The sequence below is a fragment of the Miscanthus floridulus genome, chromosome 8, assembly GCF_019320115.1.
Source record: "Miscanthus floridulus cultivar M001 chromosome 8, ASM1932011v1, whole genome shotgun sequence".
NCBI classification, from domain to species: Eukaryota; Viridiplantae; Streptophyta; class Magnoliopsida; order Poales; family Poaceae; genus Miscanthus; species Miscanthus floridulus.
This window is the reverse complement of record NC_089587.1, coordinates 97,460,951-97,480,132: the sequence shown is the minus strand read 5'-3', so window position 1 is coordinate 97,480,132 and position 19,182 is coordinate 97,460,951. Positions and strand designations below refer to the sequence as shown.

The 19,182-nt window shown below is 48.5% G+C and overlaps 4 protein-coding genes and 1 pseudogene across 6 annotated transcripts; 3 read left to right on the top strand and 2 right to left on the bottom strand.

Annotated features, from left to right (window-relative positions):
* Positions 1–434: 434 nt before the first annotated feature.
* On the bottom strand, positions 435–4,053 carry LOC136473031 (cytochrome c1-2, heme protein, mitochondrial). The gene is made up of 8 exons (XM_066470730.1): positions 3,928–4,053; positions 3,256–3,323; positions 2,482–2,684; positions 1,905–2,184; positions 1,751–1,822; positions 1,077–1,193; positions 926–991; positions 435–829 (listed from the first exon to the last, which is right to left on the bottom strand). Exons 2-8 carry the CDS (start codon positions 3,313–3,315, stop codon positions 713–715), a joined length of 915 nt encoding a protein of 304 aa, XP_066326827.1. The 5' UTR covers positions 3,316–3,323; positions 3,928–4,053; the 3' UTR covers positions 435–712.
* Positions 4,054–4,402: 349 nt separating this feature from the next.
* LOC136473030 (manganese-dependent ADP-ribose/CDP-alcohol diphosphatase-like) lies at positions 4,403–5,656 on the top strand. The gene has a single exon (XM_066470729.1). The coding sequence runs from the start codon at positions 4,483–4,485 to the stop codon at positions 5,476–5,478; it is 996 nt and encodes a 331-aa protein (XP_066326826.1). The 5' UTR covers positions 4,403–4,482; the 3' UTR covers positions 5,479–5,656.
* A 1,275-nt stretch (positions 5,657–6,931) lies between these two features.
* LOC136477054 (28 kDa ribonucleoprotein, chloroplastic-like) lies at positions 6,932–9,202 on the top strand. Its single transcript, XM_066475065.1, has 4 exons — positions 6,932–7,446; positions 7,879–7,980; positions 8,513–8,794; positions 8,893–9,202. The coding sequence occupies exons 1-4, from the start codon at positions 7,018–7,020 to the stop codon at positions 8,953–8,955; spliced, it is 876 nt and encodes a 291-aa protein (XP_066331162.1). The 5' UTR covers positions 6,932–7,017; the 3' UTR covers positions 8,956–9,202.
* A 263-nt stretch (positions 9,203–9,465) lies between these two features.
* Positions 9,466–13,972, bottom strand: LOC136477055 (protein-L-isoaspartate O-methyltransferase-like). Of its 3 annotated transcripts, none has more exons than XM_066475066.1 (4): positions 13,771–13,900; positions 13,088–13,364; positions 10,481–10,645; positions 9,466–9,880 (listed from the first exon to the last, which is right to left on the bottom strand). In XM_066475066.1, exons 1-4 carry the CDS (start codon positions 13,843–13,845, stop codon positions 9,630–9,632), a joined length of 768 nt encoding a protein of 255 aa, XP_066331163.1. In that variant the 5' UTR covers positions 13,846–13,900; the 3' UTR covers positions 9,466–9,629. The 3 variants fall into 3 exon arrangements, with proteins under 3 accessions (XP_066331163.1, XP_066331164.1, XP_066331165.1); XM_066475067.1 differs by having other exon boundaries at positions 9,472–9,880; positions 13,840–13,972; XM_066475068.1 differs by having other exon boundaries at positions 9,472–9,880; positions 13,088–13,341; positions 13,840–13,957.
* On the top strand, positions 10,993–12,693 carry LOC136477056 (uncharacterized; annotated as a pseudogene).
* Positions 13,973–19,182: the final 5,210 nt, after the last annotated feature.

Genomic DNA, 19,182 nt, shown 5'->3' with positions numbered 1-19,182 from the left:
ACGGTCACTTCTCCAACTCCTGCGAGGTCGGCCGCAAAACACCCCCACCCCGACCTGGCCCAACAGAATCCACCGCCACCAGAACACGAAGCCGCCGCCCGCCCCTGTCCTCACCGCCTAGCCGCCCTACCTCCCACAAAACCCCTTCTGTATACCCGCCAGAGTTGAGAAAAAAGAGGGGGAGAGGCCGAAGAGGTAGGCCAGAGTTGAAGAAGCTCGCCGAAGCGGCGCTCAGTTCACGGTGCAAACTGTAAAATCATGGACCAATCCATGCAGTTCAAACATAGGACAGCAAAACTTCAGGTGTTTTGTAGTGGCATGCCCAGATGCCCTGTCCAAGTACGTGTTTTTCACCTGCAATAGATCTATCCATATCCATGCACCACAGAATAACTGAATAAGCAAACACAAAATATTCCGGCAAGTGAGAACCAGACATACAATAGGAGTATTCAATAGCATAAGAATTTATCAACTCCCATAGCTGTTAAGTTAGAAGATTGCTGATAACATTGAGGCATTGCCAACCGAAAAAAACGTGAAATGTACCCCTTGGCGAAATGCTTTTGCAGCTCAGCAGAGTAAAGAAAACAAAACAATTTCTAGGCAAAGAACCTAGCCCCAGTGGCAAAATTGTACATCACAAATTCATTATTTTCAATGCTCCTTAACGGCTCAACATATTTCAAATAAAAAAGGGTAATGGTAGTCCTCAGTTGACAACATCCAAGACCAGCTTACGGGACTTCAAGACTGACCACTTCATGCGGCGGTAGTAGGCAGCTTGGAGAAGCGCTAGTGATAGTAGGAAGATCCATTTCACTCCCATCTACAATGGATTTTGAGTTGGTTGTGATTAGGATATGGAGTAGCAAATTGAAAAGAAACAGAGCAACCTGAATGATTTAAGTCACGAGGTTGTTACCAGCTTTCTCTCTTCCATCTCAGGCTCAGCTGCCCATGAAAGGAATGATACGACATCCTTACCCATCTGTGAGGGAAATATGAGCGATCAAACTTTAGTCCTGCCCCACAATTCAAAAGTACAGAAATCAACAATGACAGTAGAAGTTTACCTGGGCTTCAGTTGCAGGAGTACCATCCTCATACTCAACAGCTCCATCATTAAGCATCTTGGGCATGGCTATGGCACCACCAGGGAAGTAGGGATTGTAGTGCAGACCCTCACGAATCTAGGATGCAAATCAACCAAAGTTTTTATGGTTGATTACAAGATAGTAAAAGGCATGGTTTCGAAGGCGACAAGGCAAACAAAGGCGTGCTGGGTATGCCTTATCACGTAGGCGACAAGGCGTAACTAGATCCCTTGCCTGGACTCTAGGCCTAGGCGACACCTTTGAAACAGAGGTATAAGGCAAATACAAAATGCAAAAGAGTATGAAAGATAATACATCCTTTGTCAGAATCAAGAAATATTTTATTCAATATCTATAGGACACACAGTTGGACTAGATTGCTCATAGAACATAAAGGATTGTGCACTGAAAACATCATAATCTGCAGTTCCGTGCTTTCAACATACAACATCATTAAAACAGAAAACACAGTGCATGAGTATGATGCAGTGATTTGAAATGTATCATGTGATATAAGTGATTGTATATCAAGGAGGATTTGAAATGTATCATGTGATATAAGTGATTGTATTAACCATTTTATAAACAGATACTGGAGAACACATCACGGAGCTGTAAAGCAGATTGAAACAATAAATAAACAAGGAAAGTACCTGAACACCAGCAGGTGGATCATGATATCCAGTAAGAAGAGCAAAAACGTAGTTCTGACCATTGTGCCTTGCCTGAATGAATGCATTGTGAACAGTAAGCCATATGCAATGAAAGATCACACCATATCACTGCAAGAAATTTTGCTGCAATTACCTTTGTGATGAGACTAAGGTCCGGAGGGTATGCACCACCATTAGCAAACCGGGCTGCTTGCTCATTTGCATAAGGCTGTGGGAAGCGATCGCTCAGTTTACCAGGGCGGGTGAACATTTCACCCTCATCATTAGGACCATCAACTACCTCAATCTCAGCAGCCATTGCCTTTGTTTCCTCTTCAGTATAGGCCACGCCAACCAAATCACGGTACGAAATCAAGGACATGGAGTGACAAGAGGCACAAACTTGCGTGTAAACTTGATGCCCGCGCCGAATTCTGTACAATAATATTTTTAACATAAATTAGAGCAGCATACAAGAAAACAAGGTACTAGCACTTCAGTAAGATTTTTTCCTGGAAACAAGACAGCTAAATATTGACTTCAGCTTTTATTCTTAAATTAGTATGACATGTCATTTAAGAAATATATACCACAGTACACAAAAAGGTTGTCACTGTGCAACAATCCACATTTCATCAATAAAACTTGCACGAATTTGTAAACACCAAGCCATGTCATATATCATATATGAAATAAAGATTCATGAAAAGGAGAGGATATGGTTGACTTACGATGCGTGATCATACGAGCTCATGATGCCAGCATGTGGCCAGGGATAATCTGGGGCTGCCAAGCCATGTTCAGCTTCATCAGCAGATGCTATTGTAGCAAAACTAAAAAGACCAGAGGCACCAACTCCAAGAAGAGCCAATGCTCTCAGTCCAGCAGAGGACTCTTCATGCTTTCCTCGAAATGAAGAAAGCAGCGATGAACCCTGAAGAGCATGATAACAATGTAGAGACAATCGAGACCCACAGAAAAATGGTACTTGTCTAACCAACTCGAAAACATGCTCTTCTAGATAACAAATTGATTTCCGGAAGTACTAGTTTTGATTCAGAATGGAGGGCGACAGTAAAAACAGGATAAATAGTCAAAGTCCAGCCAACAGAACTTTAAAATGTACCATAATGTATGTTATCAGGTTCAAATCTATACAGTAGGAGAAGACAAAACTGAGAAACAAGAGCCATACAAGAAACACATGCAGCAGTGATTTATCATCATCACTTGATGGAGATAGTGTAGATTCCAACAGGCTAAGCATGTTTACTATGATTTGTTTTTAAGCATCACTTGATGGAGATAGTGTAGATTCCAACAGGCTAAGCATGTTTACTATGATTTGTTTTTAAGCATGAGCAATAGATTCCAGTCAGATTCCATATTGTGATGGTGCACCCAAGATGGATATGTGGAAATAAAAATCACATGATAAGAAGATTGAATATGGATGCAATTTAAAGAAACTAGCAAACAAACAAAGAGTTCACCAAAATACTTACAGCAGACTGGTTGTGGAGAGTTCTCTTCAGAAGCTGGTTAATGCCCCTTGCGGCAGCCATCGAGGATTCTGCAAATTCCAGTATGATGACTTAGTTACATAACAAATGGTTTTGATTCAACAATTACCAGGAGCACGTTTCAATCCCACTGACGAAGTGACAATAGTCGACCAATCTAGTGAATTCACTTGAAACAGAATCACATTATTACGAGAACAAAATCAGGAGGCTTTGTTGCTAATTTCTTCAGTATAATACCCAAACCCGCAACAGATTAATAAGGCTAGATTTTGCACTCTAGGGATCATAGACAACGAGGAAATGGTTCTGCAGAACACAACTAGCAACCTAGCGCGTCGTAACAAGCAAAACAAAAGGAAACAAACAGAAATCGACTCAGGTTGGAATGGAGGGATCTCCAGCCCAGTGAAATGCAGAGGGACGACAACGATGACTTCGGTGAAGCACGCGAGATGAAGTGCCGGATGCCCACGATATGATTCGCACAGATCTAGCCGCCCGATTCCTACGGCCCCAAGAGGCCAATACCCGACCCAGGAGTCGTCCGCAACTACCGGAGGCTAGAGCAGATCACCAGATCGGAGACCCCAGATGCCTGGGAAGGGGACGAACCAGCGGAAACCAAAGGGATCAGGGGTACGGAGCAGTTACCTGCAGGGCGCGGCGCGGGCGGAGACGCGGGGCTCCGGCGAGCGGCGGCGCGGGGAGGGAGGCGGAAGGAATGGGGTAGGAGGAGAGGGTGCGGGAGCGTGAGATGGTTTGTGGCGATGCCGATGCCGCGATGCGCCTCGGACCCGGCGGGGTGCCGGTCTTTGGGGGGCGTCACACTGACACGTGGGGTCGCCTTGTGCGTGGCTTCAGGACGGGCCACGTGGGCCCTTGCTAAGCGATTGCTTCTAGCCCTTGAGGCCCAAAACGATCGGCTATCATAGAGGCCCAAATGAATAGGTTGTTTATTTATTTCCCTTCAGAATTGTTCCTCGTTTAATAAATGAATTATTAATTAATTAAGAAAACAAAATTGGCGCTTTAATCCCAGCCGTCGATCGTGCTATCTGTCACCCACTTGTTATGGCGCTTTTTTTAATCCAAAAACGAGAGGCGCACCGTGCACCGGTGCAAGGGAGCGGCAGATAGTTCTTTTGCGCCTCGAAGTCCCATCCTCCTCTGCTCCTCAATCCGCAATCGCAGTTGCTCGGTCGATCCATGCTGGCGCACCCGAACGGTGTGGTCCGGCCGTCGGCCAAGGAGCCGCTCTTCTCCTTCGGCGTCATCGCGGACGTGCAGTACGCCGACATCCCGGACGGGCGGTCCTTCCTCGGCGTGCCGCGCTACTACCGCCACAGCATCGCCGTCCTCCGGCGCGCGGTCCAGAAGTGGAACGGCGAGAAGAGCGTCAGGTTCTGCATCAACTTCGGCGACATCGTCGACGGCTTCTGCCCCAAGGACAGGTCGCTGGCCGCCGTGCAGGCGGTGGTGCGCGAGTTCGACGACTTCCGCGGCGGGCCGGCGTACCACATGCTCGGCAACCACTGCCTGTACAACCTGCCCCGGAGCGAGCTGGTGTCCGTGCTGCGGATGCCGTCGGCGTCGGCGGGGCGCGCGTACTACGACTTCTCGCCGTGGCCCGGGTACCGGTTCGTGGTGCTGGACGCGTACGACTTCAGCGCCGTGGGGTGGCCGCGCGACCACCCGGTGTCCTTTGCGGCGCGGCGGTTCCTGGAGAAGCGGAACCCGAACCACGACAAGAACAGCCCGACCGGGCTGGCGGGCACGGACCGGCGGTTCGTGATGTTCAACGGCGGCGTGGGCGACGCGCAGCTCCGGTGGCTGGACGGCGTCCTCCGCCGCGCGTCGCGGCGCGGGGAGAAGGCCGTCGTGTGCAGCCACCTGCCGGTGCACCCCGGCGCGGCGTCCCCGACGGGGCTCATGTGGAACTACGAGGAGGTGATGGACGTCGTGCACCGCCACGGCGGATGCGTCGTCGCGTGCCTCGCCGGGCACGACCACAAGGGCGGGTACGCCGTGGACGACCGCGGCGTGCACCACCGCACGCTGGAGGCCGCGCTCGAGTGCCCGCCGGGCACCGACGCGTTCGGGCACGTCGAGGTGTACCCGGACCGGCTGAGGCTCGTTGGATCGGACAGAATGGACAGCACGGAGATGCTACTCAGCTCCTCCAATGAGCTAGCTTCCGCGTAGAACCTACAGAGTACCTGCTTCTGCTTGTATGAACTAATGAACACCGATACTTATTACTCTCTTGCTCTCCTGCGGCCATCGTCGTTAGCGTTTGTTTCTTGTAGTTTGTAGTGAACAGAATGACAACTGAATCATGGATGATACCAACGAGCCCAGCCAATATACGTACAATCTAAAACACGGGTCAATGGCACGACCCGTAATTGGGCCAACAATGCACAAAAATGACACATCTATTACTGCTTGTCTTCTGTACTTAGGCATATGAACTCTATGATCTCGTCCCGCTCCAGGGCCCAAATGCACTTGGCCAGGTTGCATTCCAAAAAGAGCATGCCTCCAAGAGTCAACTCCACCAAACAAGGAACACCCCCTATCCCACCTTCGTGTAGTTTGATCAATAAACTCACTAATCCATTGCGGTGGATTGGCCTTCACCGGACACAATCACACAACGGCTGCAACATGTCGTCCCTGGGCAGCCAAGGTGTCCTCCATATCCTAGTGGACGCGCTTGACCAGGTCCTGCATATCAAGCCTTATCGCAACACCTCAATGCCTTCGACTATTGCCCTCAAAACTCGGGACGGGATGATCCCACCACCTCTGTCTCCAATAGATTACCCGTAGGAAAAATAAAGAAATTGACTTGAGGACCCTCGCATTGAGTGAATGTGGATCATTGTAGAACTCGCCAAGCCTGACACGCCAGCAAAGCCAGGTTGAAGAGCTCGATTTTTCTGAAAACCAACCATATTAAATAGACATAAGGAGCAATAACAATATGTTTCGATAATTGTTGGGATTGGATTGGTGGCTTACCCATTCAGTGACTTTGGCACTCGACGTTCCAAAAACGGGTACTACCAAACCGGGTGAATTAGAGAATAGACAGAGGTCCGTTGGTATTTCAGCTTCTCTTCTCGTTTCAGGGCCTATCCGAAAGAGAATCCAGGACCTCTTGGTCCTGAATATCAGAATAGGACGAACGAACCGGCCTCCTTGGATATCTTTGCAAAAGTTAAAGCACCCATTTTTTCAGATGATGTTAATAGTCCAGGAAGGTTAGAAAAACTTCTTTCTAAAAGATAACTCTAAGGCCTCATGAGCTGTTTGAAGCGGTTTTGTGCCAAACAGATATTTTTGGAACAACTTCACATGCAAAGCTCTTTAAAGCGTGCTCTCAGGGACGAAGTTGAAAATAACTACTTCTCCCGGCTTTAACTCGGTCTGAGAGTCTCCACATAGGATTATGTGAGACCATATTTTAATGAACTCTAATTATCTTTGTCAAACGATTTAACAAAACTGCTTCAGCGCTATCGGTAAAGTTGCTTATAGAGCTGAAAAAAAAATGTAGTGCCAAAGGGATCTAATCTAGAAAAAAAAATACATTTAGGCCGGCCCAAATGAGAAGCCCAAACGCGGATATAAATGGAGGACCAACAACGGCATCAAATCGGCTTCGCTAAAACCTCACCAGCTCAAATCCATCCTTTCCTTATCCCCTCCGCGTCCTCTCCCTTCCTTTCCTTCGCCATGGCAACCATGTCCCTCCGCTGCCTCGCCATGGCCATGGCCGACACCGCGCTCCCGCCCGCCCACAAGCTCCTCCCCACGGTCTCCCTCCCGCTCCTCTCCTCCTCCACCCACGCCGCGCCGCTCCTCCTCCGCGCCAGCCGCTGCCTGCCGCTCGCGCCCCTCGTGGCCTCCTCCGACGCCGTCGAGGCGGGCGTCGAGTGGGCTGACGAGGAGGAGGAGGAAGAGGAGGCCGGAGAGGCCTTCGACGAGGAGGCTGGGGAGGCTGAGGAGGAGGTGCTGGCCTCAGGCGACGAGGGTGAGGGGGAGTACGCTGCGGTCGAGCCGCCCGAGGAGGCCAAGGTCTACGTTGGGAACCTCCCCTACGACATCGACAGCGAGGGACTCGCGCAGCTCTTCGACCAGGCCGGCGTCGTTGAGGTCACCGAGGTGAGCCGGACGCGCCTCACCCCCTAAATTTCCTATTGACTTTGACGTGCGATGTTCAGTTGGTTATAATTGCTATGTTGTGCTTGACGAAACCTAGAATTTACAGTAATAGCCTCTGCTCATTGTGAGTATGATCTCCAGTTGCTTCCTGTAACTAAATACTGCTCAGTAAACGTTTGATTCTGTCTATGGACTCGTTATGAACTTGTTTGCTATGTGCACAACTGTACATTCATGTTGCCTTCAGAATGCGGTGTTTCCCCAGTTTGATTCTGTCATATACTCATACGTCTTAGTCTATGGTACTTGTTTTCAAATGTTCCTAGAAATTGCATTATTCTTTTAGGCTACTCTTGTTTTTAAGAAAATATTCCTTTAGTGAAATTTCTTCCATTGAGGTTGTAAGCTTGATAATGTTTTGTGCAATTTTAGGTTATTTACAACAGAGAGACTGGCCAGAGCCGTGGGTTTGGCTTTGTTACCATGAGCACTATTGAGGAAGCTGACAAAGCCATTGAGATGTTCAACCGCTATGTAAGCTCGTTTCTGTCCTCTCGTTTCTCTGTTCTTCTCCAGAGTTAAAACAGAATTGTAATCCACTAAATCTCAAAGCTCCCATCCTCTGCATTCCTTGATGTTCTGAGTCACCAGGTCGCGGGTTCGAAGCAGCCTCCCCGCAGATTTTGCGGGGGAAAGGCTTGCCTCGGTTTTTCCTTTCCCCAGGCCCCACTCATGTGGGAGCCTCTGGCACTGGGTCTGCCCTTATGCTGTTATTATACATGGAAATTGAACTGCCTTGAGAGGTTCAGAACTTGAGATGACCATACATCTCATCTCATGGAGAAGAGGCAGTCCTGTTAGTCTCATCTCATTTTATCTGGTGGCTTAGATCAAAGGGGCACATATATCTACCACTTTAAAGCCTGTAGACTATAGGCATCCTCATATTTGATCATTAACTGCTTAATAAAATACACCTTTAGCGCTATTTCTGCACCTAGTAGAAGAGCACATATATGTCACAAATTGTGCTGAATAGATTACTAACCAACTTATTTTTCTATAGGACATTAGCGGGAGGCTTCTGAATGTAAACAGGGCATCTCCTAGGGGCACTCGCATGGAGAGACCTCCAAGACAATTTGCACCTGCTTTCAGAGCTTATGTTGGCAACTTGCCATGGCAAGTCGATGACTCTAGGCTGACGCAATTGTTCAGCGAGCATGGAGAAGTAGTTAATGCTACTGTTGTCTACGATAGAGAATCTGGGCGTTCACGAGGATTCGGTTTTGTAACAATGGTGTCAAAGGAGGAACTCGATGATGCTATTTCTGCCCTGGATGGACAGGTGAGGATAGTTTCAATTCTTAGCAGTGCAATACTAGTGCACAAGGTAAACATGGAAGCACTGAACTAACGTTAATTATCTTTTAAAATTCACCGTAGGAATTGGACGGCCGCCCTCTTCGAGTCAATGTTGCAGCAGAGCGACCACAAAGGGGCTTTTGATGCAGGTGGTACAAGAGAGATGACGGCTTGTTTGTAATGAGCACGGAGACACAACGGAGGAGCAATGGTACAAATTAGCGGAAGCTGATGCTGTCACAATTTGCTAGACCCCTCCCTTAGCTTCCTGATGTTTGGTTCTTGCCACATAGCTTTTTGATGCTTCTCTTGGCAGCTGAACTTAATGTTTTACTATTCTTGTCGACATCACGAGTTGAATTGTCCAAGCAGGCTTCTATGTTCTATCCAGATATGCCTTGATCAGATCTCATCGTGGCAAAAGGTTTTGTTGGTGAAACCGTAGGAGCAAACAAAGATTATTATTTATATCAGCCGTATAAAACCGTACCAAGCGTGTAGCATTTACATTCATCTCCCCTCGGCTGCTGTATCATATAGCATCAGCATCCTTGAAAGTGTAATGTCCTACCTATTGTCGCTCGAGTCCAGATGAATTTCCAACCAAATTGTTAAGATCACAAAATTTGGATGGCAGCTGTGGCTCTGAAGAAACAAGTTGCACAAGTACGAGCACGGGTGCAGCTGAACAGAACAAACCGTTTCATGATGTGTCATTTACATTATTTCCAAGCCAGCGCATATATTTACAACGGTAGCGATTGGATTGAATGCCTCACCCTAACTGGGTGAAGATAACATTTGACATGCTAGGGCAATCATCTTGCGTGCAACTGGGATTCCTTGCTAGTGAGCGGCACATATTGCACAGACGTTTCGTCTCTTAGGCCGACCGTGCCATCCAACTTCTTGTCCACAACCTTCAGCTCCTGGAAGACTGTCCCAACAGGGATCACCATTCTGCCGCCGGGCTTCAGCTGCTGGATCAGCGCCTCTGGGATCTGCGGTGCTGCAGCTCCAACATGGATGGCGTCATAGGGTGCCAGTTCTGGCCAACCTTCCCTGCCATCTGCATCCATTTTAAACATCTGTTAGTGCATCAGGTGTTAAGGGTAAATAGAACAACCAACAATGCTGAATGCACATGAGGCCAGAGTGCCAGACTAAGGAATATTAAAGCCGCTGCAAAATTCCTCATACAAGGACAAGAACCTCACAAATGGGGGAGATCCTCATGGTATGACAAGCAATATAACAAAACCTTGCTAGTAGGACACACAGAAGTATTGGACAACCTCATGGTCCTTTTATTCAATCAATAAAAGAAAAAAGGAGAAGTGCTATGGAAATGATATTTTCATCTGAACAATAACTCAGCTCACAGAGCGGTCCTGGTGCAAGCGGTCGAGTCTTACCGCCTGTGACCGGAAGGTCCCGGGTTCGAGTCGCGGTCTCCTCGCATTGCATAGGCGAGGGTAAGGCTTGCCACTAACACCCTTCCCCAGACCCGCACAGAGCTGGAGCTCTCTGCACTAGGTACGCCCAACAATAACTCAGCTCACAGCAACTAAGTTGTTATATGTACACCTAAGTCAGCATTGAACCTGTTGGAAATTTGCTGCTTCAACATGGCTGAGTTTATGGTAGCACAAAACAAGCTAATATTTACCAGCAACGTGTATACTGAGGGATCCATCATTTAGCTGTGGGGCTGCTGCGCTTTTCTTGATGTTTTCAATAGAAGTAGCAACCAATTCTGGGATATGTTCAACACCAACTGCTCGCCCTTCTGGTCCAACCATCAGCGCAAAGCAAGCAGTTAGGTATCCAGTGCCTGCAAAAAATACCAGAAACAAACAGACACATTGAGATTAACAACACAACAAACATATAATATAGGGCCTGCTTGCTTCGTGGACTGGGATAACTGCCTGGTGCAGGCAGCACTCTCAGGAGTCTGATTTTGGACACCTGGGGCTAAATGGAGCTGCCTAGCCGGCGCTGCCCGGGCCACAACCCCATAGAATCCAAGAGTATTTTCATCCACTATGAAGCTGGCAGCATTAACATTAATCACTTATAGCTACATATCAGTTTGGAATAAATGAATATGTTATATAACCATGCATTGTATCTAAATATTCAAAGTTAAGGTAAACGGGAGGCTAATGATAAAAAATGGGGAGTTCTCCTCTCATCTATGCAGCATGGATACGGATACGTGCATGGGTATTGGAAGGATACGGATACGCAGATACGGCAATTTTCTAAAAAACCCGATACGCGGATACGTTTTACTATTTTTTAAATTAATAAATAATGGCACATATTAAAATTGTGAAGTAGTTCAGTAACCACTAATTAGTACAAGTAGTAGTTCAGTACATCACCTTGAACTCTGAAGTAGAAAGGAGAGGAAGAGGACAAAGGAGCGCAGGTACAGCCACAGGCCCACAGCCCACAGGAACAACCGCACAGGACATCAAATTCTCAAATCACAAGTGTCCTGGTTGCCCCACTCTGCCGTCGACCATAGACTGACTCCAACAGATCACGCATAGTGTGACCCAAACCCAAAATGGGTTGGCTACAGTGTTTTATCCGCGTAAAACACTTCTCCAACGGAGTTGGCAAACCAGCTACGCATTTTGAGTGGGAGCCGACACGGGACGCAAATAAGCGTCTTCTCTCCGTCCTTCTGCGTCTCCACGCTGCCGGAGCTCGTCTGTTCCCCACACGCACCATTTCCTCCCCCCAAACCACCATGGACTTCTCCGCCGGAGGGAGCGGGAGCGGAGGCGGCGGCGGAGGCCCCGGCGACGTCCGGGCGCAGGCGAAGCGCTGGCTGGAGATCGCCGAGAAGCTCCTCGCGGCGCGCGACCTCGTCGGCTGCAAGCGCGGCGGTGGAGGCGGACCCGCTCCTCCCCGGCGCCGACGAGCTCCTCGCCGTCGCCGACGTCCTCCTCGCCTCCCAGTCCATGGGCCCCTCGGGCCACCCAGACCCGCTCGCCATCCTCCAGCTGCCGCCCAGGGACAGCCCCGACCACGCTGCCGTCTCCCGCGCCTTCCGCCGCCTCGCGCTCCTCCTCGGGCAACGCAACCCGCACCCGGGCGCCGCTGGTACCCCTTCCTTCTCCCAGTATGCCGCCGCGGGCGCGGCCACGGGCGCTCCCGCCCCCGACCCGCCGGAGTTCTAGACGGCGTGCCCCTTCTGCCGGAGCTCGTATGAGCGGGCGGAGGAGCGCGGCGAGGCGAGCGGCGCGCGGCTTCTCATTTGCGTCGCCTGTTGGAAAAGGGTAGTTTTGGGTCCGGGATTCTTTCACTGTGCGGTACCCAAACCATCGAATGCCTCTTGTTTTTAGGTCCGGCTTGTTGGAGACAGTCTTATCCTCTTCCCAGCCTCCCAACGACAGCGCACGTCTCCCCCGTCCTCCCTCCCAATCCAGACGCTTCTCCCGTACCTAGGTCCCTAGACATCTCCGCCGCCCCCACCACGCCACTGCCTCCACGCTGCCCACCCTCCTCCCCTTCGTATATCTCTCCCGACGTCAGGGCGCAGCGGGTGGCCGCCTCTTGGCACCGCGCTGTGCGGGTGAGCAGGCCTCGTCGCCGGCGAGCAGAGGCTCGTCGCAGGTGGCCGGTGGCTGGCGAGCGGGGATGCGGTGCAAGGCGCGGGCGTGCGGAAGTGCGGGCATCTGAGGCTAGGGCGTCGGGGACAGAGGGATAAGGGAGTCGATTGTTATTGGGCCAGGTCGTATCCACAAGCCAGATATGTATCGACTGCCGTATCCAATATTCGCGAAAAAAACAAAAAAATCGGATACTCCGAGGATACGTATCAGAGGCGCTCCCAGTGACGTATCCGTGTAACATAGCCTCTCATATATGCTGACACACAGCTCTGCATCTTCCAGCTTCAAAGTGTGTGCAAGTTGTGATTTGTGAAGGACATGTAGAAAGACAACTTCCTAGAACCTTTTGGACCAGATTAGGGAGGATGTCAGATTTACTGATGCAAGTAACAATCTGAAACCAATAAATTACTAGGATTTTTTATTGAAACAAGGAGCAACTAAGTTATTAAAACTCTCAGCTGAGGAGCCAAAATACAACTAGAATTGACTGCATTCTCTAAAACTAGTCGGTCTCGACCACGGTACTGGGAGTCTTAACATAGCTGCCATGGAAGAAAACAAAATAATGCCTTGAGATTCGGGAGTCAGCAATAGCCAGCCATGTATAGTCGTCAAACTAGAACGAATACACAATAATTTACCTGACCCAACATCGAGAGCTCGCATTCCAGGCTGAAGGTTCTTCTCCAGGAGCTCTAGGCAAGCCGCGTGCATGTGTGGCGCTGATATGGTGGCATTGTACCCAATCGGCATGGGGCTATCATGGTACGGCGTGCCCCCAAGTGGCACGAACAATCCCCTGTCGATGGCCTCCATCACCTCCGCGACTTTGGTCGACCTGATGACCCCGTACCTCTGGAGCTGCTCAACCATGGACTTGTTCTTGTCGCTGGCCCTGCTAGACCACAGGCCATGATGCTGCATCAAGAGAAGTAGCAGGAGGAACGAAATCAAATTGACCCTCTTGTGCACTCTTTCTCGTCAACGCAATAAATGGGATGAACAGAACAGACTCTATAGTGGACAAGTGGACCGAATTATGAAAATCACAGCATATCAGACTCGTAAATCTTTGGAGTGTAATCATATGTCTATCGAACGACTTGTAATAGATACGCAGCAGAATTGTGGTCGGGTCGATTGCGGTTGGCAAGAGGTTGGGAATGGGAACGAACACAACCACACAAGCATCTGCCCGGAAATAGAAGTACCGTCACTAAGGTCGGGTTAGGGCTTATCGGTCGCAGGATGGAACGAAAAAGGGCAATCGTTACGCAATCTGGGAAGCATGGCCGACGATTTGAAGCGATTGAGCAACACTTACGGATTGGGCGCCGGGGCGGGCGCGGGTGCGGGAGCTGGAGGAGAAGCAAGAGAGGATGGAGCGGAGTACCTCCATGGTGATGGTGGCGGGGCTGGAGAGATGACGCCTCGATTCTTCACTGGGGTTCGGGGTGAGACGGGACCACCTGCGGCGGGCCGGCAGTTGAAGGTGGGTGGAGGCTGGAGCAATCGGCCGGAGAAGAGACGGATGGGAAGGAGAGGATTCGCGATGGCGCAGCGCAGGTGGGGACGACGAACCGAACTGGATGCCGCTGCTCGGCACTTGGCACAAGCACAAGCACAAGCCACCGGAATCCGGGCAGTGAGGACTCTGAAAGCACGGCCCCATCCCAATTACCAGCCCAACACGGCCCATCCTGAGATTTCCAAGCTTACGGCTGGGATGGTGGGAAAAAATCAGGCAGGATTTTATATGTAGTAGTAATCGCAAAATTACGCTTCCAAGTCTTAATAATGAACGAATACAGACAGTCATGTACTCATGTTTCAATCAATAATAACTAGCAAGATTGCCCGTGTATATATAACTAACCTTAGCTCCATGATGAATGTTACAGGGGATTCAGGTGGCAATGTGGCAGGGTGGGTAAATAAAGCAGCAGCAATAACAACAACATAACTTTCAGTCTCAAGTAAGTTAGGATAGGCTAGAGTTGAAACACATCGAGAGCCTCAAGTCACGATTTAGGCACTTCAATAGCTGTTTTTCAAGTACTCATATTCAAACATAGATCTCTAGGTATATCCCAAGCTTTCAAATCTCTTTTTATTACCTCTTTTAATGTTAATTTCGATTTTCCTCTATATCTCCTCTTATTATTAGCTTGGCTTAGGACTCCACAATGCACTGTTGCATCTGGAGGTCTCCTTTGAACATGGCCAAACCACCTCAACCGATGTTGGATAAACTTTTCTTCAATTGGTGCTACCTCTAGGAGATCACGTATATCATCGTTCTGAACTCAGTCCATTCTTGTGTGACCGCAAATCCATCGCAACATACGTATTTCTGCAATACTCAGTTGTTGAACATGTCGAATCTTTGTAGGCCAACATTCTGCTCCATACAACATAGCCGGTCTAATCGCCGTTCTATAGAACCTGCCTTTTAGTTTTTGTGGTACCCTCTTGTCACAAAGAATGCCAGAAGCTTGTCGCCACTTGATCCACCCTACTTTGATTCTATGGCAAACGTCCGCATCAATATCTCTATCCATCTGTAGCATCGATCCCAGATACCGAAAGTTATCCTTCTTAGGCACTACTTGACCTTCCAAACTCACATCTCCCTCCTCCTATACAACTCCGCCAAAGTGTATCTCATGTATTTGGTTTTAGTTCTGCCCAATCTAAAACCTTTAGACTCAAGGGTCTGTCGTCATAACTCTAGTTTCCTATTTACTCCCGCCTGGCTTTCATTCACTAACACTACATCATCAGCGAACAACATACACCAAAGAATATCCCCTTGTATGTTCCTAGTAACCTCACCCATTACCAAGACAAAGAGATACGTGCTTAAGGCTGACCCTTGATGAAGTTCAATTTTAATCAGGAAGTAATCTGTGTTACCATCGTTTGTTCGAACACTAGTCACAACATTGTTGTCCATGTCCTTGATGAGGGTCACGTACTTTAATAGGACTTTATGTTTGTCCAAAGACCATCATATAACATTTCTTAGTATCTTATCATAAGCCTTCTCTAAGTCAATGAAAACTAAGTGAAGGTCCTTCTTTTGCTCTCTAAACTGCTCCATAACATGTCTTATTAAGAAGATTGCTTCTGTGGTTGATCTTCTGGGCATAAAACTAAATTGGTTTGTTGATATCTACGTCGTTCTTCATAGACGCTGCTCGATGACTCTCTCCCATAATTCATAGTGTGGCTCATCAACTTAATTCCCCGATAATTAGTACAACTTTGGATATCTCCCTTATTCTTATAGATTGGTACCAATATGCTTCTTCTCCACTCCTCAAGCATCTTGTTCAATCAAAAGATATTTATTGAACATCTTGGTTAGCCATACTATAGCTATATCCCTGAGACATCTCCACACCTTGATTGGGATACCATCAGGGCCCATCGCTTTGCCCCCTTTCATTTTTTGGCAGAACCGTCTGAAATAACACACCTTCGGAGGCGTTTGTCTTCCACTAGACACTAAGCACCCTGAAAGTAAGCTACACTAGACGGTTCCGTCGAGCACACCCCAAGAGAGAACTCGAACAATCCACGTTTTTCATCTAGGATCCAATAATGAGAACGAGTTTATAATACTTAGTATATTTCATACAACAAGAGTTCTCGGAAATACATTATTACAATACCAAGTTCATAGTGCAGAATTTAAACAATGAAATTAAAATAAACATCTAACGATAAGATACAAGGATCCGTCTATGCCCACCAGAAGAATCCTCCACACAATAGCCACTCCTCAAGCTGCACCTACAACAGGGGTAAATAAACCCTGAGTACACAATGTACTCATAAGACTTATCCGACTAGTGGGAATAATTTTCTAACTCCGAAGGATATGATAAGCTTAATGGTTCATTGGGTTTCTTTTTTACAAAAAGCATTACTAGTAGTGAATCCTTATGTATGTGTTTTATTAGCAGTCATGATTAGTTCATTAGCTAACCATTCTATGTAAGCACTTGTTCTACTTTAAAGCAAGAGTTGAGCAATCAGATCCATTCATCCCCTTTCATCTTATAGTTCTTACTACGGTGCTAGACCATAGCCAAGTCATACCGTATCATACGACAATTCACGAACCAATTTATCCTAGCTGGGTACCTCGAAACATATGCCCTGCTTGTACCCCAGGCACAAGCAAGACCAACCCACCACTCTCCTATCAAGGGATCCAGCCATCTAGGTCCCTGTCCAAACTTAGACTCCAAACCCCCACTCCTGAGTCCCAAACTCAGTGTGGTGCTTAGACCTCCACCATCCCCGCCTCCAATCAGTCGGTCCGAAAAGAGCCAGAACCCACAACAAGAGAGCAATGAGTCTTCCTGCTCCCATAAGTAAGTATGTGCTCAGGATAATAATTCTATGACCTGACTACCATCCACAGCAATGGGCGGTCCTTAACTGACACGGATAAGGAAAATAGTGTAACCAAGCTATGCCCCATTGGCCGCGGGACAGAACCTATTACACCTACCAATATCCGTACCGTATCCCTGCCCGGTCTCCATTTTCTTTCACTATTTTATCATGAGAGTAATACTAATAATCACCTATTGTGAGTAACGGTAGGTTACTCACGCTACCGATAGCCTAAGCATAGCAGCTACTCAACCTATGCTAGTAGGACTCATAGGTAGGTTTATCTATGCATGTAGTTTCAATATAAATCATGTAACATAAATGCACATCACATATGTATATCCAGTGATTATTCAAAATAAGGGTTATGCACCGGGCTTGCCTTGGGTTGGCGGATTGTTAGCTACATCAGTCGTCGGTGGTTGTGGGGCTTCCTCCTATATGAGGACCTCCTCCTCGTACTCCTCGATCACCTCCTCGTACTCCTGCTCTCCGGCGGTCATGAACTCCACCAACTCGTTCTCTACATGCATGCAATGATGATGCAACACCTAGTATTTTAGCAATAGCAACTCTTAAAATAAGAATACACCTGCTAAGTTACTAAGCTAGCTCTAATGACTAAGATACTAAGCTAATCATTATCTCTACCAAATAGATTTCAAGCTCACCCTACAAGTGATTAACTTTTATAAACCAATATCATGCCATTATTCCTTTAGCCTTAATAGGTATTTAGCTACCATATTAAGTAGTCTATTCTAGGGCTATAAAAATACAGTGAGCACATAATAATACAATGAAGCTACTATCAAAATTTTAGGGTTTTGCTATCACCAATGTACCACAAAAATTCCAACAATTATTAATCAAAATAATACTAAGCATCTCAACTATTTTAATGCTCCTTAGCAACCATATAGATATGTATGAACTAACTATACTAACAGGTAGATAATGTTTTTGGAAACCTAACAAAATTAGTTTCACAATTTTTTGATATCTACATTATTTTATATTAATTACCAAAGTTTAGCCCAGAATTAAAATAAAAAGCTATTTCTATTTTCCACAAAAAAGATAAACCAATTTCGGCCCAACGAGGCCCATGCGGGGCACGGCCCACGTGCGGAGGCAGCCGACGGTGAGGAGCCCGCGCACGCTATCACTCTTGCAAAAATGCCCTCGCGTTATCAGACAATAGCACGAACACTACACGTACTATTTCTATAGACAACGACTTTGCAACAAAGCCCTCATATCTTTTCACCTTTGCACCAAAGAGGTCCCCGAGACGCCCCGCACTCACCGGCACAATGGACGGTGGCACTAGGCGGTATGCCGGCCACTCAAGGCTCGCACCGACCCAACTAATGAGCCGAACCCCATCTACGACCCTAACGCCTACCCTAAGCGGCGATATGGAGCAACAGGGCGCACTAGAGCGAGCTGCCACCGCGCACGATCACCCATGACGGTGCCACGGTGGACAAGGCCATGTCAGCAATGGTGGGGAGGCGGTAGCGCTCCCACTAGTGTGCACACGGTGGAGAGGGAGCCAAGGCAAGCTAGTGGTGCAGAGGAATTTGCGCGGGGTGAAGTGGTGGAGGGTGGCCATGGCGCAGGCGATGACAGGTCTTAACGGCATGGTGATGGGGTGAAGCTCCAAAATTGAGGCTCGACTGAGCTACAATCAAAGCGGGGTGGGGGCTGGAGAGGGGACATGAAGGCAGAGGCGCAGACAAGAGGGATTGATGAGAGGTGACCCCTCGTAGCTGTGGCACCGGTGCGATTCGACGGTGGTAGTGAGATGAGAACAGAGAGAGAGAGAGAGAGCGTGGAAGCGGTGGGGGAGGGGCAGCCAGCGACTCGGTAAGGGCATGCCTTGGTGGGACACGGTTGGCGTGACCGGTGCAGCCCACGGCTTGGCACTAGTCGACAAACATGCACGCTTGCGATCAGCAAGGCCCACGAGCCATAGTGCCATCAATGGCAAGGCGATGGTGACATGGCTACGTGCGCACAGTGTCAAGGCAGGCCAGCGATGCAGCACACCTGTAGGCACATAGCATGGTGATGTGACAACGGCAGCAGCGGCGGCGGCGCAGCATGAGCACGGAGGCAGCAGCAGCACCAGTGGCAGTCATGGTGGTAAGGGTGGTCAGGCGTAGAGTGGACTGGTGGCCTTGCTATGCATCCAGAGCGGCCAAGCCATAGCAAGGCCATGGCAGCCACGGCCAGCCGGTGCGCGGCCACGTGCGCACGCATGGCACAACCGCACTGCGACGTGGGTCGGCCACGCGTGGTGACCATGCGCACAGCGCCA